General features: G+C 43.2%; 1 protein-coding gene across 1 annotated transcript; it reads right to left on the bottom strand.

Moving 5' to 3' along the window:
- Positions 1-4950: 4950 nt before the first annotated feature.
- On the bottom strand, positions 4951-6705 carry LOC133895809 (transcription factor bHLH94-like). Its single transcript, XM_062336327.1, has 3 exons — positions 5933-6705; positions 5391-5837; positions 4951-5274 (listed from the first exon to the last, which is right to left on the bottom strand). The coding sequence occupies exons 1-3, from the start codon at positions 6410-6412 to the stop codon at positions 5131-5133; spliced, it is 1071 nt and encodes a 356-aa protein (XP_062192311.1). The 5' UTR covers positions 6413-6705; the 3' UTR covers positions 4951-5130.
- Positions 6706-13008: the final 6303 nt, after the last annotated feature.

The raw sequence follows: 13008 nt of genomic DNA, 5'->3' as shown, positions 1-13008 counted from the left end.
CTTGTAGTTAGGCTTGGTGTAGAGGTTGGAGATCTTGTTCAAGAGGTTTACCATCTTCTTCTTCTCCTTAGTCTCCTTCTTTACTTGTTTGCATTGGAATGACTTATGAGCTTCTTGATGGTATTTGAAGCATGTCACGGTGGACCCATCTGCAAGTTTGTTCACTATGGTTGCATGGTTATCTTGAGGAGGTTGGATATTATTCTTGCCCTTTAGTATTGCCAAGTTCTTCTTGAGCTTTTCTACTTCTTGCTTGAGCTCATCATTTTTCTTGCTCAATGAGGTCATTACATGGTTCTACAACAACATTCTCAACATAAATCTCATTATAAAGGGGTGAGCATGATAAATCGATTAAATCATTGCAAGAAGTAGAAGCATCTACCTTATAATTATAATTAGATAGAGAGATAGATTGCTTCAAAAGGACCTTAGTTTGATATTCAATGCACTCAAATTTAGCTTTAAGCTCTTCATGCTCCTTATTTAGCAAATTAAATTTGCACAATAATTGTTTATAATTAGAAACAAAGATAGCATGAATACCATTAAATGCATTGAATTTCTTAAGCTCTTTATATTATTTTTAAGGGCTATTTTTTGTTCATTGATCAAATGAAGGAGTTCATCATAGAAAGGAGAATTCTCATTGAATTCATCATCACTTACATCGCTATCCATACCTTTGGTCATAAGGCATTTGTGAGATGACTTACGCAATGACGACTTATGTAATGACAACCTTGAGGAAGAGCTTTTCTTGAAGGGGAGGATGGTGAAGCTTTCATCATTTGAGCTTGAGAATGCCTTGGCTCTTCCTCTTGTTTCCCTCTTCTTCATTTTGGTCTTCTTCTCCTTCTTGATGTGATCAATTGTGTTGACCAACTATTCAATGAAGACAGGATGATCAACCTTGGCATTGATCATCTTCATATTCTTCTCTAACTTTGAGAAGAGTTTGACCATCTTAGGATCAATTTCTTCATCACTTGTTGTGCTTTGATCATCCTCTTCATATCCCTCTTCATCTTGATCACCATCATCTCCGTTCGAGCTTGACTTTTGCTCTTGTGTCCTCATATGTGTCTTCATGTGTTGGTATTGAGCTTGCTTGCTTTTGAGAGTAAGATTCTTGGTGTCGGATGAGGAAGAAGCTTCCACCCTATATTCACTGTCATCTCATGGTGATCTTACCGAGCACTTGACTTAGAGTCATCTTCTTGATGTCATTGTTGTTGTAGATGATGGATACTATCAACTTATACTTTGGAAGAAGAGCTTGAAGTATTCTTCTCACCACTTGATCTTCTTCAATTAGCGTCAAACCTAGCTCATTGATCTTATTAACAAGAATGTTCAAACGAGAATACATATCATTAGCATTTTTATGGGGTAGTTGCTTGATGCCATTGAGCTTAATAACAAGCACATGATATTTCTCACTGCACACATTCTTTGTACCTTCATGTATTTCAATAAGACTAGTCCAAATATCATGTGTATTTGTGAGAGAATAAACACGATTAATTGCATCAACACATATAGATGATAAAAGGATATTCTTGACCAATGCATCTAATTGCCTCTCCTTATCGGTGATGCGTTGCCTCGTTCCTTCCTCGATGACTCTCTAAACATCTAACCCTCCGGCTTGCAAATAACAAGTCATTAGAATTTTCCACGGGAAAGTTTGTGCCATCGAAAAGTGGAGCATTATAAAAATCCATTCTAACCCCGAACGTCATAACTCACTAGACGGTGAAGCTAACCGGTCACAATGAGACTAAGGCTCAAATACTCTTGAATTGACGAAACCTTATGAAAGATGTGAAGCTCTAACACAAATTATAGAGCTAGATATGAGCTCTAGCTCTGATACCAATTCAAGGGATGGACGACGTCCAAATAGAATAGATGAATTATGACATTTAAAACTATTTTGACTCCAAAAACAACACAAGATAAATTTATATCAATTTCTATCTAAATATGCTCTAGTTTATCTAGTGTGTCTACTTACCGATCAAAGCATTTATAACCTATCTAAGAAAGTAAATTACAAGAATATAAATGCGGGAACGTAAATTTATTTTCAATTTAATGTTAACCTATTTCTTGGAAGGTTTCATCAGTACAACTAATTGGTTCCTGTTGATTTTTTACATCTATTAACGTCTCTGTAATTTAAGAATACTTCGTCCGACATATTGTAGCTATACAGGAATCTTTCTGATAAAGTTATTCTTGTCGTGTTTATTCAGCGATGTTCTTGGCCTACTTCAAGTGATTCCTTTCAGACAGCAGCATAATATCAAACAATAAGTAGGCCACTCAGACGTGTAAATTATTGGTCTAAGTTTGGAAACATCCAATGATATATGATATTGAAAGCTGTCAAGCTACTTATTTGTTTGTCTTTATATGGTAAAATACGTCTGTTTTCTCCAGTGTGCTATGTTCTATCCTGTTAGTTACATGAATTATGTCTTGCCATGTTACCTCTAAAAATCTAGTTCTCTGAGATGCTAATTGTTTGAGCCTAAATTACGAGATCGAAATACCGAATGTTCCACGTGGCTTAGTTCATCGTAGATTCACAGATCTTCTTCTATCTGTAGAATTTCTGGTGTCGATTTTTTCTCTATGATATGCTGATACCTAAAATTTGTACTTTGAATGAGACCGAATTCACCAGTTTTGATGTCCAAATTTGGTTCACTGATCAGATATGTTGGATGGCCACCGTGAGTACAACTCTTTGCGGTTAGTCAGCTCAATGTAAGCCTCTTTTTCTATGTTGATAGACAAAAGGACAGGGTATATGACCCCATGTAGTGCCCAAATTATTGTTGCGTTATTTTTAACGTTTCCGTTTCTTCAACCTCTGCTGACTACCAGAGATCCACAGCAGCATCCATGATTACCAGAGATCCACAACAAGAATTTGGAAGCTGTGTAATCATGGATGCTGCTGCGCTGCTGTACTGGCCGGACCCCTCTTTCTGTTCATGGTACCTTAATTTGCCATTCCCTTCCAATGGTAAGGCTTGATTGGACCATCAGATCTCATATGCATTTTTCCTTCAGTTTTAGTGAAGTGATTGACTACTCATCAGATCATGTTGTTGTGGTCTATTGGCACGTTGATCCATAGTCATAGACTGGCTACTAAGGTATTTGGTAGTGGAACCGAGCGCTTGTTTCGGTTGGTAGAGCCGTAGAGGTGGCTGTCGAGTAAACCGCCTGAAAAATACTAAGTTCTACGGAGAAGATCATGTTTCTTCTTGCTTTGGGGGAGCTGTATTACAATACTGTATTGTCGTTTTCTTTGTGAGGTACTGAGATCAATGGCTAGTGACTTTCAAGTCTCGACAGTAGGGAGCACGCACCACGTGTTTCCTTGTCGTTCCATTGGTTTAGGATATGTTTTGTCTATACTTGCTACAATTAGTCTCAGTTAAATATAGTTTGTCATAAAAAGTAGAGTGAATAACTTTTTAATTTCATAAGTGTGACTAAATTTAGTAAAAAAAAAACTGAATGTATGATATATAGATCAGACAGCTAATAAAGTATAGGTTGCTATAGTTACAACCGTCAACTAAACCGCTGTTTAAAAATCTAAGTCATAACTAAATTTAGATATGATAATATTAGATACAAATCAACGTAACTTTAATACTTACATTTTTTTTAAGAAAAAAGAAGGCCATCTCAACGGAGACGCATCAAATCAGAGGGACTTTAGCAATGGACTCAATCATTTCTAGACAGAAAAGGGAAAAGGTTCTGCATGGTAAAGGGGCTCTGTCCTAGAATCTTTTCTCGCATGGTTCAATGCGACGGAATGAGGAGCACGTCTTTTCCTATCATTTCCAGCTCTCGCCATCACTTGGCTTACCAGCGTTAAGCAGCGGAGTAGACCGATATCGTTATCGTTTCTGATTTCTCTAGAAGTTATATAAAACCGCATACAAATACAAAAACATAATAAAGAAAATTAGTCTGATTTCTAATCGTATTTTCAAAATATCATATTTTACTGAAATTTTGGAGTAAACTTCGAATAATTTCATTTTTTTTAGACTCGGATCATTCTAATTTTTACAAGTTTCAATTCCATACCCAGCAAGAGATCTTAAAATAGTAAGATAACCGGCTGTTATATTTCACTGAAAATTTCCAAGTAAATTTCGAATAATTTCCCTTTTTTTCAAACTCATACCATTCTAATTTTTTAAGGTCTCAACTCTGTATCAAGCAAGAGGCTTTAAAATAGTAAGATGAACAGGTGCACCCTAGTCATTTCATATTTTTTATATAATAGATGGGTTTTTTTGTATTTTTATGTTGTAGTACATTTTGTGGTACTTATGGAATAGTTTTGAATTGTGGTATCAATATATTGAATGAATTATAAATTATCTAATGTAAATATATTATATCTTATATGGTCGAGTTAAGACTTATTCGAATACCCAAGTTAAGATTAGTATTGTTGAATAGACGAGTTATGAGTTATATCGTTATATGGTTAAGTTAAGACTTAAACGTATCATAACGATTGTATGGATACTTGTTGTTTGAGTTATATTTTACGGGGCAGTATTTCCGATCTAAACTATCGGTTTCCTACCATAATCGATATGTTTCCGTCTTGATAGCTTTGTTTTCGAAGTTTCTGATATCTCCAATATTTTAATGGTTTCCAACGTTATCGTTTCCGATTTTGATTCCGAAACAAATATGAAAGTGAAAGTGAATTTAAATATTTTTCGACCATTTTCATCCCCACAGCGAGCAGTAACTCGTGTTTATGGATGCAAGTTTAGATTCTTTTTGTCATTGCGTGGTCCAAAACTAAAAAAACCGAAAGATTCAATTTTGCCTAATTAAATTAAAAATAAATAAATTAAATAGTAATCTAAAACTACACATTAAATACCCTTTCCATCGCTACTCGCATTGGATGCTACAGAGCCGAGCTCGTCGCTGCACACAATCAATGCGTGTACTACGTCCTGCCTACGATGCCGTACGATCACATATTCTAGAACAAATCCAGAAATCAGATTGTACTAGACGCATAAATCGGTTCAAACATCAAAGCTTACTAGCAGTACAATTTTATTACATGCATGCACTGTTGCATTCGGTCTCTGATCTCAGCTCGCTGCCGCCCTGCTCTTCCTCCTCGTGCTCGATGGCCTCGACGATGCGGTGGACCGCCGCTGCGATGTCGTCCACCGACGAGAGCGCGCAGTCGTCTTCCACCTGCAGCCGGCAGCCGTCAAACAGACAGAGAGGAGAAGTTCAGGTCATTAATTAGGACATAAAAATGATCGATCTTCCGTTCTCTAGCTCTACGATGCAGGCTGGGGAGAAGGTACCTTGAGGCCAAGAGAGTAGAGGGCCATCTGGCCGGCGCTAGTCACGTTGAGGTGCAGTACGGTGAGCCGGTTGCCCTGCAGCCCGGCGACCACTCGCAGCAGCTGCCTCGGCCGCCGCCGGGACAGCAATTTCAGGTTGGCGTGGCTCTCCACCATGGTCACCTCGATGTCCGCCACCGACGATTGCCTCGAGCCCGAAGCGTCGTCGCCGTCCGCATTGTCATTGCCGTCGTCGTCTGCAGGGTACGCGTTTGCTGTGGTGGTGGAACGGGCACCGGCGCTCATGGAGTACTGCGGAAAGGTGAAGAAGCCGGCGAAGGGCGCCGCAGCGTCGCTAGCGCCGGGGGGCCGGTTGTGGGCGTGTTTCCGCGCCTCCAGGGACTGGAGCAGCTGCTCGAGCTCCTTGACGTAGTTGATTGCGCCGCCAATTATGGACGCCTGGTCACACTATATATCCAGCATCCACAATGCACAAATCATCTTCACCGAGATTAACTATGGCGGCTTGGTCAAGTAAGCCGTAGCTAGATAGGTGTACGTACCCTTTGCACGTAGGACGGCGGCATGAGGGAGCGGAGCACGGCGAGGTACTCGTTCATTTGCTTGCGGCGGTTGCGCTCGACGGCGATGTGGGTCATCCGCTGGCTCTCCACCTCCTCCATGTTCTTGACGCTCCTCGCCCTGCGCCGCTTCCTCCTCCCCACCGGCAGCGGCGACATCGCCGCCGCCGCAGCTCCCTCTTGTGGAAAGTCGGTACCAGCTGCTGCATTCCCACCGCCACCGCCGTGCTCCGGCGGCGGCGCGGCAGAGCCGCTGGCCGGCTCCTCAGCCCCTTGCATCATCATGGAGGAGCTTGCGCCCACGTCCCAGTAGGCGGCGGCGCTGCCCCTTTCCAAGTTCATCATCCCCTCCATAGCGCCGCCATGCCCATGGCCCAAGCTCCATCCTCCACCTCCTCCTGGAGGCACCTTGGCCCAGCAGCCAAAGAGTCCTTGAGAGAACACCACGGCCTCCAATGTCATGCCTCAAGAAACCTTCCAAGAAAGCCAAGACGCACACTGCAGGGAGGAAGAACCGACTAGCTAGATCGTGGTTGTTGCGAGCGGCGTGACACGTGAAGGGAGAGGGAGGAGGCGAGAAGAAGGCAACATGGAACGTGGAGCAACCTCGCTAGCCAGAGGAGGAAGAAAGGCAAGGAGCCTCATGGGATACTGCGTGTGTGCAGGATCGATGGGCCGGGAGGGCTCGGAAAGACGTTGTTTTTGTCAAGATTAGGCCATGATTTGGTCGGAGACAGCATGTCAGAGAGGACGCATGAAGGATTGCATGGGCATCGGGAAACGCAACACAGATAGGCGATGCTAAAAACAAGCCACGCCCCCCAAGAGTGCACAAGATACACAACCTGTCATTCCAAATTTACCAATCAGAGGAGGTGATTGAGCTGCCCCACGCGGTAAAATGGTAACGGAATGTGCGTTGCCGTGCGGTAATTTTTTTTGTAGTGTACTATCTGATCGTATTGCAGCTGTGGAGTTGCATCAGCAGCGCGCGTATTGCAGGTACAACTTGGACACAGATATTGCAGGTACAACTTGGATGCTCGATCCTTTATCTATCTCGCCTAATATTTTTGATCTATTAGTTTTTTTATATACTTTACAATTTTTTTATATTTATTTTTATATAAATTTTAACGTAAATAAATGACTATAATAAACTATACGTTCGCAACCGATATTGAATTTTTTGTATTCGTACAGTTAGCTGCACTCCGATGCTGGGTGGAGAACTTGCAACAGAAAATCGGCATGCATCAGGCATATCGCCATACCAGTTCATCCCTAGGCACGCATGAGTATGATGAGAGAATCATTGTGCCGCGTGGTCACTGGAGGCATACATGTACGTGCTGCTTCGTACATGCATGCATGCTAGCTGCGTTCCACGTCGTCAAACACGTACGGGAGCTGAGCGTGCGTTCTTCTACGCATGGTATGGTAGTACGAACATCGTCTGCCGTAGCGAGAGCATGAATGCATGCATGGTGACTGGCATGACGGATATGGCATGCATCACTGTGCCCTTGCTTTACAGAGATTCTCTAACCTTCTCATGGGTCTTCTCGACAAGATGAAGCGTCTCTGAATGAACTTGATGGCTAAATACTTCCCACTCATGTGTAAATCTCAGCCACACTCAGCCACACTCTCATGTAACGTGGATAGCTTCACAGATTCTCTAACCTTCTCATGGGTCTTCTCAAGAAGATCGATGAAGCGTCTCTGGATGAACTTGATGGCTAAATACTTCCCTCTATTTCACACAATCTATTGAAGCCCAATGTGTGCACACTGCACAGACAAGGAAAGCGCTGTCATCTAGAAAAGGTCAATGAGAAATGACTACACAATAATTCCTACAAAATAAGTATCATTTTTAGATAATGAAAAAGCGTTCCGGCCTTTGCAGCATGGGATGCACACGATTATTAATACAAAGTTGCTGCACGCAAGGTATTTGATGAGAGATGTAAAAAAACTATATGACTCTTAACAACTCAAACGTTACATAGTTTGTTGCTAAATCTCCATCCATGTTTTGTAAAAAGTTCCGTGATCGTGATCTCCATTGAACTAGAATATTTTTATATAATTAAAGTAGAGGATAGATAGAGGATTTATTGCAATTACTGCACCTGATCTTATTTCCTCGCTTACAGATTTGCCAAACGGCAATTTATATCAACATTGACAAATATTGGTAAATTGGGGTATTTAATTACGAATAAAAAAGCACGGGTTTATGGCCCCTCAACGAGATGACTTCAAAAAATTACAAGAGCTAGCTGTCAATCATGTCACATGTACTCTATATATCTTAAAAGCAAATCATGTCACAATGCAAAAAGGTGAATCTATCGCCCCATCAAGTTGTGTGAACGATCGAAAAGGTTGTGCAAAGTTTCTTAGGTTCCACGTACATTTTATCTTTTCGTGTAATACCTTTGCCTTCTTCAACAAAGGCAAGGAAAATGAGGCTTTATTTTTTATCAAGTGATGTCAAGGGGAATGGAATGAATTAAGGTTATCTCTGTAGATATTTTAAAATTCATCATATATAATATTATTATAGTACTTTTTATTTTTTATTTTAGTCGCTATTATATTTCTACCTTTCATTAATTTTTATCTCTCTTCCGACCTATAGTCCTCCACAGTCACTCCGCCACATAATGATGCGGCATCCTCTCACTAGCCGCAAATTTGTTGGCGTCACGTAGCATCTCGTATCACTGTGCCACTCGATAGGGACTCCGCTGGAGCGCTTTTGCGGCCTCCCGATCCACATCCAGTGCTATAGTGGATATAGCTCTCGCTGGAGCTGCCCTAAGAAAGTTAAGATGTGGTGAATAGAGAAAATTTGCATGGAGAGTCTCAATGTTGATAGGAGCTTGTCCTTCGGCACACATGCATTTACCGGTACATCGTCTTCATTCCTTGATATTCTAATCAGTTCCTCTTTCCAAGTTCTGTTTGCTGCATATTTTGCCTGGACCGTTGTGAATATCATTGAACCTGCTTTACTTTTTTTTTTCTCGACAAATCAACGGAGGGCTGCTTCGCCTGAACATCGTGTTACCTTAAGCCACAGGGGCAAAGGTTTTGACAAGAAGCGAGCATGCACGGGCTCGATCGCAAACGAGAATTACAGGGGGGTTGGGGGTGTCGGAGGGTGAACTCCTCAAGCGAGGATCTAGAGGGACCCCTTTTGAGATTCGGCTGGGGGGATGATTCTGAACCTGCTTTGTACGTGAAATAAATGGGAGTAAATGAGATGCAGGTGGGGTGGAATGATCGGATGCAGGAAGGAGTAAATGCTCAGGGGATTTTTAGACAGGTTCGGGCCGCTCTGAGCATAACACCCTACTCCTGTGTGTATGCTATAAATGCTCTGATAATGTCTCTTTGAGGATCTGCTGTGTTACAAGAATATTTGTCTAAGTCTAGAGCTTCGTGCTCCTTGTTCTTCGATCGATCTAAGTCTCGGTCTCCGTCTTCTCTGTCTTGTATCAGATTCAGGCCCTCCATCTCCGAGGAGCCCGCCCTTCTTTTATACCCGTCGGGGCGGTAGCGTGCCCAGAAAGGATGGCGCAAGTTCCAAGGCGCCATAAATGGAAAGCAACCATCATGGGCTGCTGCGTGAGGTGACGGGGAGGGTTGAAAATGTGCCCCCGTCCGGTCTTGTTCGTCATCATTCTGCTTTTTGGCGAGTGCTGTGGGGAGGGCCCACCGGGCAGCTACCGAGCTGCCCCGCGTGCTCGCCCGGTCAGAGCAGGCCTGACGCAGCAGGGCGACAGGTGTTGCGCCTCGAGCCTTGCGACGTTATCCCGAGGCACGCCGGATGACGAGCAATGGGACCCATGTATTAAATGTCCCCACGCCTCCCTGCCAATCCGTGGCAGGGTCTGACAGCAAGCGTGGGGGAGTGGTTGGAAATGACAGGCCACGCGCCCTCTTAAATGCAGCATCGGACCTCTCACCAGTTAACAACTCACCGTTGAGCCCTTGTGGGGACCACTGGCGAAGGACTTCTTAGGCCCTCGAGGAACTGTGAGTGCTCGGGGGCCACTGTTCACAACCCCGAGCATTCTCTCCCGGATATATCCTCTCTTGGTCCTCGGGGAACCGGATGCTCGGGGACTACTGTTCATGGCCCTGAGCACTCTCTCCCGGAACTTGACTGCTCGGGTCCTCGGGGAACTCGAGTTCTCGGGGTCACTGTTCATGGCCCCGAGCACTCTCTCCCGGAACTTGACTGCTCGGGTCCTCGGGGAACTCGAGTGCTCGGGGGCCACTGTTCATGGCCCCGAGCACTCTCTCCCGGAACTTGATTGCTCAGGTCCTCGGGGAACTCGAGTGCTCGGGGGCCACTGTTCATGGCCCCGAGCACTCTCTCCCGGAACTGACTTCTCTTGTCATTGGGGAACTCGTGTGCTCGGGGGGCCACTGTTCATGGCCCCGAGCACCCTCTCCTAGAACTTGGTCTTCTCGGACCTTGGGAGATAACCCCCCAAGGAGGGCGCCACGTGGCACTCTGCTATTCTGGCCTCGGGACTCAGGGACCCTTGGTTCCCATGTCACCGACAGGGGGGGCGCAGTTTGCAATTCAAGGCTAATTTACATGCGCAATGGAGTCACACTAGGTAAGAGGGCCTAGGTCGACGTCGAGCTCCCCAACCGGGATCCTTTGACATCACGTGTCGTCGTTGACACGTGAGTCTAGACTCACACGTCAGTGATGACGTCACGATGACTCGATCCCAAGCTCTCGAGGGGCTCGGTGGTGTCCCTAGAGACCGAGGTGGCTGTCGAGTAGTGCAAGGGAGAGCCACCGTGTGCATGCGGTCACAGTCAAACGTTTAGACTATTCATTTGGTGAATTAGGATTTGTTAGGGATTGTAGAAATTTTATAAGAAATAAAAAACCTCGACCATGGGGATCTCCCCTGCCATTGTTCTAAAGGTACGGGAGTTGCGATATGATTGGTTAGAAAACTCGTTAAAACCAGGTCTAAATGGACAACTCATTAATTAAAGGCTAAAAACCAAGCTATGGCTCAATTATTATTTCATAAGAAATAGTTCGATGCCCCTTGTAACCGGAAGATATCAACGGTCCAAGTGGGTCCTTATAATCACATATTTCACAAACTAGCGTTTAAAACAAGCACGACGGCGGATATACTAGTATGCATGGCTGATTGGTTGCGTATATGGCAGGCAACTTCTCTATATGTTTGATCGGAAACAAACTGTTAACTTCAGATCAAACTCCCCACATTGAGTTTAGGTAAAGGCTTTTTTCAGACCTTGCATGCTCATGCTGGCTTGCACGCATGCTCACATCCGCCATTCGTTGTGCATCCATCGATCAACAGACCACCGTGGAAGATTCAACACCCGCTCCCATTCACACGACAGTATCATAGGCTTTCCCATCTGCGTCTAGCCCACGCGTTGATGGTGGAAAACTTTTGTCACATCATGTGCATATACCCTCCGATGCTGCATTTCTCATGGGCCCACATGTCATTTGGTATGTTGTTGGAGAATCTAACGAGGCATAGAAGGACAAGGGTTTTTGGAGAGGCCTTTTCGAATCTTAGGAGGTGTGCCAGCTCATTTCCACGCATTCCATTCTTTCTCCAGGTTTGCTCTCTCTCTCTCTCTCACACACACACACACACACACACACACACACACATTCGCAGATGATTTCTATTCCTCGCTCCTAAATCAACTAATTAGGGTTTGCATTTTGTATGTGATTTCAATGAGGAATGGTAACCAAAAGCTGAGAGAGGTGCACACGAAGGTGAGTTCATCAATTCCTCATCCATAATCGATTTTGTTCCTCTCTTCCCAATCGATATGGTTTTGGAGTTTCATGCAATGTTTTTTGATATCTCGGAATTGGGAACCGGAATAGAGGGATTTTTGTGTACGAAGGTGAGCGGGTGGGAAGACATTGCAGGTGACGGCAGCTCTCACTAAAATGCTTTTATGTATCTAGCTGAATTGGGAAAAACAGACGACCTTTCCATCCGCACGGGCGAAGTGCCAGGAATGGGGAGGTGGAGAGCGTGCTGATGGTTGGTTAATTAATCACTTCTCTAAAATAGAAAGAAAGCATAGTTGATTAATCACTTTCTTAAAATAGGTGTTAAATATGTTTCAGGCTTTTAGTCATTTTTTTTTTCAGTTTAGCTTAAATCCTGCATTACTACATCACTTTTGAACTATTATGTTTTTAGTAAGATATCATATGTGTAATATATTTTGGCTATAATTACCAATCAACCACCAACAGGAAAATAGATTGTAACTTCCTGATAGCTTAATTGGATCTAGTATTTTTTGGATGTCCGAAATATTTAGTAGACAAAATTCAGAAATATGTGGCCTCTTTGTGAATGTTTTACAAATGGCTCACACATAAAAACAATGATGTTAGGAACTTGAGGAGGAAGCTCAACTTTATGCAAATATATGATAAGCATTTTTATGTCATACAAAAGCAACTTCTTGAATTATGACAAGCATATTTGGTTTATGTAAAAAGCAACTCTCATATAGTACTGAATCAGCGTATGCAAATATGTGAGTATTTTCATGTCATAAAAAGCAACTTCCTAAATTATGACAAGCATGTTTGGTTTAGCATAGGCATTGTAGAAACTCCTAGCACGTTCTGTAGTATCAAAGGTTAGGCCAACATAAGGGTCTTGAGGTGATGAGAAAATTTCTTCTAAATCCTAGCCTTCTGCAGAACCACCACTTTGCTCACCACCATTTGCACCCACAGAAAAAAAAAATGCTTGGATCGCAAGGTGAGTATCCTCTAATGAAAGCTTCAGTTTTGACACCATTGGTAAATCTAAATCATTTGCGTTAGATACCCCTGCACCAATCCAATTATATGTGGTAGAAGAGCATGCTCTATCTGGTTTCATCAGGAGTTGATAGGTTCAAGTCCATCATGGAAGATTTGCACACAATGGAAGCATTTTTAGCATTTCTAAAAGCAATCCATAATATACTATAAGCATTTTTGG

This window comes from Phragmites australis, chromosome 16, assembly GCF_958298935.1.
Source record: "Phragmites australis chromosome 16, lpPhrAust1.1, whole genome shotgun sequence".
Lineage (NCBI taxonomy): Eukaryota > Viridiplantae > Streptophyta > Magnoliopsida > Poales > Poaceae > Phragmites > Phragmites australis.
Note: the sequence above shows the minus strand (reverse complement) of the source record. Positions and strands in the feature narration are given on the sequence as shown.

Coding starts and splice junctions, on each gene's coding strand:
- LOC133895809 (XM_062336327.1), bottom strand. CDS start 6,412: ATGACATTGGAGGCCGTGGTGTTCTCTCAAGGACTCTTTGGCTGCTGG. Junction 5,838..5,932: donor CGCCGTCCTACGTGCAAAGG/GTACGTACACCT, acceptor CTGGATATATAG/TGTGACCAGGCGTCCATAAT. Junction 5,275..5,390: donor TCTACTCTCTTGGCCTCAAG/GTACCTTCTCCC, acceptor TGCCGGCTGCAG/GTGGAAGACGACTGCGCGCT.